At 36.6% G+C, this 7,884-nt stretch overlaps 1 protein-coding gene across 1 annotated transcript in view; it reads left to right on the plus strand.

The window, feature by feature from the left end:
* Positions 1-1,786: 1,786 nt before the first annotated feature.
* Positions 1,787-7,884, plus strand: part of syce2 (synaptonemal complex central element protein 2) — a 13,714-nt gene continuing 7,616 nt past the window's right edge. Inside the window, exons 1-4 of the mRNA XM_056450160.1 lie at positions 1,787-1,870; positions 1,953-2,029; positions 2,721-2,925; positions 7,802-7,884. Of these exons, the coding sequence (XP_056306135.1) occupies positions 1,787-1,870; positions 1,953-2,029; positions 2,721-2,925; positions 7,802-7,884 (449 nt within the window). The remainder of the gene's footprint in view (positions 1,871-1,952; positions 2,030-2,720; positions 2,926-7,801) is intronic.

Here is a 7,884-nt window from a genome sequence, read left to right on the forward strand (position 1 = left end):
TTTGCATTTACCCTGAGAAACATGATTTAGTTTATAAGTGGTTTTCTCTTTGTGTATCTCCCTTGAGCACTCTTGCACTGTTATTATGCATCTGATTGCCGGAGTCTATCTATAGAGTTTGGTTGAGACTGGGACACACTGTTCCTGGTGCCCACTGACCCCTTGTGTGATTATCTTTGTTTATATGTGCCCACGCCATAGACCCAAGGTTACTCAAGTTACTCATTATTTGTTGTTGTATGTATATATATATATATATATATATATATATATATATATATATATATATATATATATATATATATATATATATATATATATATATATATATATATATATATAGTAACATATATATATATAATATAGTAACCAATAGTAACATGTTTTAACCCAGTGGTTGGATTTGTCCATTATCAACCCAACACTAGGTTACAACAAACCAGCATTTTTGTGTTATGTCACTCTTCAACTTAAAGTAAAAGTTGAACACTAGTTGTTCCTGGATCATTGTATTCATTGTTTTCTGTGCTCCTGGTTGTCCAGCTGGCTCCACAGCAGAGGGGATTATCTGTGTCTGTCCTCTCACACTCATTCATCTCATTATTACAGTCCATTATGTTCTGAGCCAGCGAGGCCGAGTCTGAATGCATTTCCATTTACGGATTAATGGTTGCTTCTCGGATGCTGACCTGAGACAGCTAAGTTTATGAGGAGCAAAATATGAGGACAGGTCTTCATGTAAAACTCACTGCACACACAGAAAACCGAAGGAAGATCTAAGGATCTCAATTAATATACTTGCTTGCTTTTACAGCACAATTCTTACAAAAACAAGTATCTCTCTGTCTTAAAGATTGCATTTTTACTAGATATATGGCAACAAATAGACAAATTGGTAGGTAGATAGATAGATAGATAGATAGATAGATAGATAGATAGATAGATAGATAGATAGATAGATAGATAGATAGATAGATAGATAGATAGATAGATTTAATATTTTCTACAGACATGGTGGGTTTTTACTATCCTTGTGGGGACATGTTTTGTCTTCAGGAAGTCAAAGCACAATTTATTTGTTTTTTTAAATTTTTAATTAAAAAAATCTCTGTCAATATTTATTCTGTTTTATTCTTAGAATAAAAAAGATACAAATATGTTGTCAATTATATAATTAGTAAATGTTGTTCTGTCGTTGATTAAGTTACGCCTGCTGGTCACGTGCATCGCTTTGTATCCAATTAGCGCCAATTGTAAACAACTAACGTTACGATCTGACTAGCAAAGTCACCACCTGTGTGTTACTCTGTCAATTTGACGGTTTAAAATCCCCGAGACCTGCTTACTCGACGGTTACAGTCTAACGAACGTAAGTATAACAAAATAATACGTTGATTTGTTTTACAATATGTTAAATTAACACGTTAACTTTAATATTAACCTTAAGTAATCGTCAAGTTATGCATCGCTTACGTACCGTGTACATGTAACGTTAAAGTTACGCCAGTAGTAATGTTAATATCATGGAATTGTTTAACTTTTTGGAGTAACGTTAACGTTTATCTACTATGAAAATAATTTACTCTGTAGAATTATAGATTGTAGACTATCTCTGTAGATTGTATCTCATGCAGTCACCGCAATATTAAAACGTTAAGTTCTGTTTTTGTAAAATGACGCAGGTTAATTGTCATTTTAAGGTGTGCATGTGTTGGTGTATGCATTATAATGTGTATCTATCATGTTGAAGTGTAATATATTGTGTAATATATTATATTTTCAGGTGATGGCTCAGCATTTTTTTGGAAGTTCAGGCTCCATGACACTGCAGTCAACACCCAAATCTGCTCTTCACCATACATCAGCAAAGGTACATACAAAAACTATATTAATGGTCATATATCTTATAATGGTCTAGTAATTGGACTATTTAAGTATTTTTTTCCATCCAGGTGCCAGATGATGGTCTGAATTCAACCGGTGGAACTCTGTCATTCGTAACTCTGGATGACAGCAGTGATCTGCAAAAGTGAGCAAATAACACTGAACACAATCCAGTTTGGTACATATATACCCAGCAAAGAATTTTGTGTTTAATAGACGTCTAATAGACATCTAAACGTAGACAACAAGGCTAAACTTGGTAAAAATCTAATAGACATCTAAAAATAGCCCAAAACTAGAGTAGTCATCAAATAGACAGATTAGACAGACTTTATATGTGTAGTCATTCATTCCTGTTTATTTGATGACTAGTCTAGTTTTGGTCTATTCTTAGACGTCTATTAGATTTTTACTGACAGCCCAAATTTAGCCTTTTGTTTTAGCCAAGACGATTATGTTTAGACGTCTATTAGACATCTGTTAGACATCTTCTAAAAACAAAAAAATTTGTGTTTAATAGAAACCTAAATGTAGACAGCTTTGCTAAAACGAGGCTAAACTTGCGCTGTCAGTGAAAATCTAATAGACATCTAAGAATAGCCCAAAACTAGACTAGTCGTCAAATAAACCGATTAGACAGACATTATATGTGTAGTCATTCATTTCTGTTTACTTGATGACTAGTCTAGTTCTGGCTATCTATTAGATTTTCACTGACAGCCCAAATTTAGCCTTGTTTTAGCCAAGATGACTATTAAAAACAAAAAAATGCTTGCTTGGTATATATATATTTTTTGGTTATACTATAAGTTTACTCATTTCATTTCTTGTGACAGTGAGGATTCAGGAATTGGTGTTTCAAAAACGTCATCTAGAAGTTCAGCCAACAATACAGCGGAAGATGTTGCCATATTGTCTCCAACCAATTCACCAATAGATGATATTGGAAAGAAAGCACATGACCTTATTGAAAGCATCAATGAGAGACGAGCCTTGGACCAACATGTGATGACCAGCTTTGAGGAACAACTCATTAAAAAGGTACTTCCCACTACTATTGAGCCACAGGAAAAAAAAAAGATGAAAAACACAGGCAGATTAGTGTTTAACTGCACATTGAATTATATGGATGATATAATACCCATGTATACCAAAATCTAGATAAATCAGGTAATTCAATTTATAATTAGGTATAAAACAGGTGATTATTAATCAGATACAAATTTAAATATGCATACAGTTAAAAAATACTTCAGAGTACATTACATTATTATTAGATTTTCTTTCCATCTGTACACGTTTATCTATCCAGTCCAATCTTTATGGCAAATACTCATCAAGCTGATGAATATTCTAAATTCCCCTGCAGTCCAAAGACACGCACAATAGGTGAATTGAATAAACTAAATTGGCCATAGTTTATGAGTGTGTATGGAGGTTTGCCAGTGATTGGTTGCATCTGGAAGGGCATCCGCTTTGTAAAACATATGCTGGACAAGTTGGTGGGTCATTCTGCTGTAGCAACCCATGATGAAGAAAGGGACTAAGCTGAATGAAAAGTAATAATCGAATGTAACTTTTTGAGGTCTCTAATGAGGGTTGTTGGTGTTTACAGAATGTTTAACAAACCTTTTGCAGGAGCTTATTATCCAAAGTAATATATTTAAAGTCTCCCTAAAATGAAAAGTCTAAAAGATATCTATAATCCAGCTCAAGTTAAAAAAGTAACATAATCGAATAACGTTCCACACCTTTGGGTACTTCAGATATGTAAAAGTGGAGAAAGTTCTGCATTTCTCATTCTACAGTAACTAATGCAGCATGTCATGACCATATTTATTAACTGTTAAATAATGGCACAAATACCAGGAAACAGACCTTTACAAACCATAGTAAATCACAAACTCATTATTAATTTAAAGGGATAGTTCACTGAAAAATTAAAAATCATTTATCCTTCACCACCTCCAAATATTTTTGAGTTTCTTTCTTCTGTTCAACACAAAGAAAGAAACACTCACTGGCCATTTTTATTAGGTACAGCTTACTAGTACCGGGATGGACCCCCTTTTGCCTTCAGAACTGCCTTAATCCTTCATGGCATAGATTCAACAAGGTACTGTAAATATTCCTCAGAGATTTTGGTCCATATTGACATGATAGCTTCATGCAGTTGCTGCAGATTTGTTGGCTGCACATCCATGATGAGAATCTCCCGTTCCACCACATCCCAAAGGTGCTCTATTGGATTGAGTTCTGGTGACTGTGGAGGCCATTTGAGTTTAGTGAACTCATTGTCATGTTCAAGAAACCAGTCTGAGATGATTCACTGTTTGACATGGTGTATTATCTTGCTGGAAATAGCCATCAGAAGATGGTTCACCATGGTCATAAGGGGATAGACATGGTCAGCAACAGTACTCAGGTAGGCTGTGGCATTGACACAATGCTCAATTGGTACTAATGAGCCAAAAGTGTGCCAAGAAAATATCCCCCACACCATTACACCACCACCAGCCTGAACTGTTGATTTCATGTTGTTGATGCCAAATTCTGACCCTACCATCCGGATGTCGCAGCAGAAATCAAGACTCATCAGACCAGGCAACGTTTTTCCAATCTTCTATGTGTGAATTGTAGCCGCAGTTTCCTGTTCTTACCTGACAGGAGTGGCACCCGGTGTGGTCTTCTGCTGCTGTAGCCCATCTGCCTCAAGGTTGGACGTGTTGTGTGTTCAGAGATGCTCTTCTGCATACCTCAGTTGTGACGAGTGGTTATTTGAGTTACTGTTGCCTTTCTATAAACTGGAGCCAGTCTGGCCATTCTCCTCTGACCTCTGGCATTAACAATGCATTTACGTCCACAGAACTGCCGCTCACTGGATATTTTCTTTTTTCTATCCATTCTCTGTAAACCCTAGAGATGGTTGTGCGTGAAAATCCCAGTAGATCAGCAGTTTCTGAAATACTCAGACCAGCCCGTCTGGCACTAACAACCAATAAATCACCTTTCTTCCCAATTCTGATGCTCGGTTTAAACTGCAGCAGATCGTCTTGACCATGTCTACATGCCTAAATGCGTTGAATTGCTGCCATGTGATTGGCTGATTAGAAATTTGCGTTAACATGCAGTTGGACAGGTGTACCTAATAAAGTGGCCGGTGATTTTATACTGAAGAATGTTGAGGGGAAAAAAGCCATTGAAATCCATATTTTTGTTCCTACTATTGTTATCAATGGTTATGTTTCCAACATTCTCGTGAAATGTTATGTGTTCAACAGGGAAAAATTTTTTTTTTTTTATTTTGGGGCGAAATCCCTTTAAATGCATAATGTATGTAATACAAATCACGTGCAAATATAACTTTTTAATTGCTACATTTTTACTGTTTTTGTTTTTACAGTGTTTTGAACCATGAAAGTAGAAATAAATGGCTTGTGTGAGCTGTTAGTAAATTTGACCCTTAGATATTTTAAAGGGTTAGTTCATCGTGTAGGGATGGTATACAGTTTAACCCAAACAATGACCAGTCTGTCAGATGAAGAAGAGCCGGAGTCAGAGATTCAAATGAATAAATAAAGTTTACTGAAGATAGTTTGCAGTTTCATCAGCAGAAGCCAGCTTCAACACTCGCGATGAGTTCCTAGGCCGCTCTGCTTACAATCACAAATCAACAACAATTGATTCACACATAGAGGTGTTCTAACCTTCTAACCGAAAATTTCCACGTGTGTGCGTGCATACAACACTGAACGATATCTCAAGCATAAACGTCAGACATCCACTAGACTGTTTAGAGCTGACTCCAGACCTGTTAAACGGTTCCACAATCAAATAGAACACACACACTTAAAGTACAATCTGCTTCTGAGAGTGAACTCTCAGCCGTCTTTATCAAAACTGGTTAAAAACTGGTATAATCTACATTCAGGCAGTTATATCCTTACTACACAAAGTCTATCTTGAATAAAAGTAGAATCACTTTAAAAGAATTAACCGTAATAATAGCAAAATCACTTTTAGACATTTTAGATCGTTTTAACTCCTAGAAATAACAATAGAGACAGTTGCTTCTAGTCCTCAGCCCTCAGTTTCACTCGAGGTCTCCGTGACCTCTGAGCTAGTTTGGTGGCTCCTGAAAAAGTTACACAGAGACAGGCAAATGCACTGAACATTCCTACATAAAGCAGTGTGTTAACTTATTTATCAGGTAAAATCATTTCAAAGTTAAATACTCATCTAAATAATCAAATAATCATCTTTAATAAAAAAGTAATGAGGAACAGGATGATGAAAAAGGATAAATGTTGATCCATGATGAGACGGATTGGAAGGCAGAAATCCAAATCCTTCAACCGAAAAATAGTTATTAAAGTTATTAGTTACTGGCTCTCATGTTGTTCCAAACTGTTCTTCTGAACACTGATGAAGATATTTTAGGTGAAATCTGAGTGTGAGCTTCCTCATCCTCCATAGACAGCAAGGTTCCAGACTTACAGAATAATCCAAAATATCAAAACAAACATCCTCAACACAGTCCATGTGTCTTCAGCAGGTCAATCAGGATATTATCAAGTTACACAAATACTTTTGTGCGCACATAAATAAGACTTTATTTAGCAGTGTCAGTATAGGGTGCACAACGGTATTCCTGTTAGGCATGGCTGACGTGAAACTGGCGTTCTGACAGTATCGAGATCCCGAAACGCAAGTGTTTCGAAACACTGCACCAAAGCAGGATCCAAAACATCCAGGTCAAGTGACTAAATTCAATTCATCTTTATTTCTATAGCGTTTTATATGTAGATTGTGTCAAAGCAGCTTAACATAAAAGTTCTAGTAAATTTAAACTGTGTCAGTCCAGTTTTTAGAGTTGAAGTTCAGTTTAGTTCAGTGTGGTTTAATATTCAGTTAAAAAAAATTCAAAAGTCCAAAGACTGAGGAACCAACTTTACCAATTGACAAAAGTGAAGGGGAAAAAAAACATCTCGAGACACCAGGCTCAGTTGGGCATGACCATTTCTCCTGTGGCCAAACGTCCTGTGCAGACCTGCTGTCTGGCGAATCTGCGTTTGACTGACAGGGTCAGAAAAAAGTCTCTCTTATGTAGCCTAGTGGACCATGCATGTACATGTATCTGTGCTACAAATGGCCAAAGTTCGAATGCCGATTTGTACAAATACTCTGAATTTATGACTTGATGTATTTTAATAATGTTACTGTTTTATGACCAAAACAAGACCTATTTATTCACAAAGTGTTCATTCAGCTGTCAGACCAATGTTAAAACAAAACACATTACAAAAACAGGGTGTTTAAAAACTAACATCTATAGCTGCATCACCCTGGACTTGAACCCATTATTTCTGCATGCTAGTCATGAACTGACCGCTTCACTAAATCACTTGAAACCTCAACTCTACAACGTTGGGCTTAATACCTCAATTTGATAACTGATTCTTTGCTGAAGCTGTTCCAGAGCAATACATAAAAATGACCACTAGCTGTCTAGGTCACTGTAGAGACTGGTTTAGAAACTTTTTGTAGCTTCGACACATTTACTTCGACTGTTTCAGTGTTTCATGAAGCCTTGCTTTGCCCACCACTAATTCCTGTAGCTTGGTAATACTCAGACTCAACCTACTGAACTCTGTTTTGAGGATGTTTTTTGGGTATTTTTCTGAACAAATCGCAAGTGCCTCTCAATGGAGGATAAGGAAGCTCTCTGATTTGATCAAAAATATCTCAATTTGTATTCTGAAGATGAACAACAGTCTCAGGGGTTTGGAACGACACAAAGGTTTGTAATGAATAACACAATTCAAATTTTTGGGTGAGCTACTTCTACCCCCGCCCCCCCCCCCCCCCCCCCCCCCCCCCTTAAAGCGTCATGTAATAGTGAATTGTGTCTATGCAGGTGACTGAGATGTGTCAGCAGGTGAAGGATCAGATGTTTAAGTATTATGAAGAGCACAGTCAGGGCATAGAGAACAGCATCAC

This window comes from Danio aesculapii, chromosome 3, assembly GCF_903798145.1.
Source record: "Danio aesculapii chromosome 3, fDanAes4.1, whole genome shotgun sequence".
Taxonomy (NCBI): Eukaryota; Metazoa; Chordata; class Actinopteri; order Cypriniformes; family Danionidae; genus Danio; species Danio aesculapii.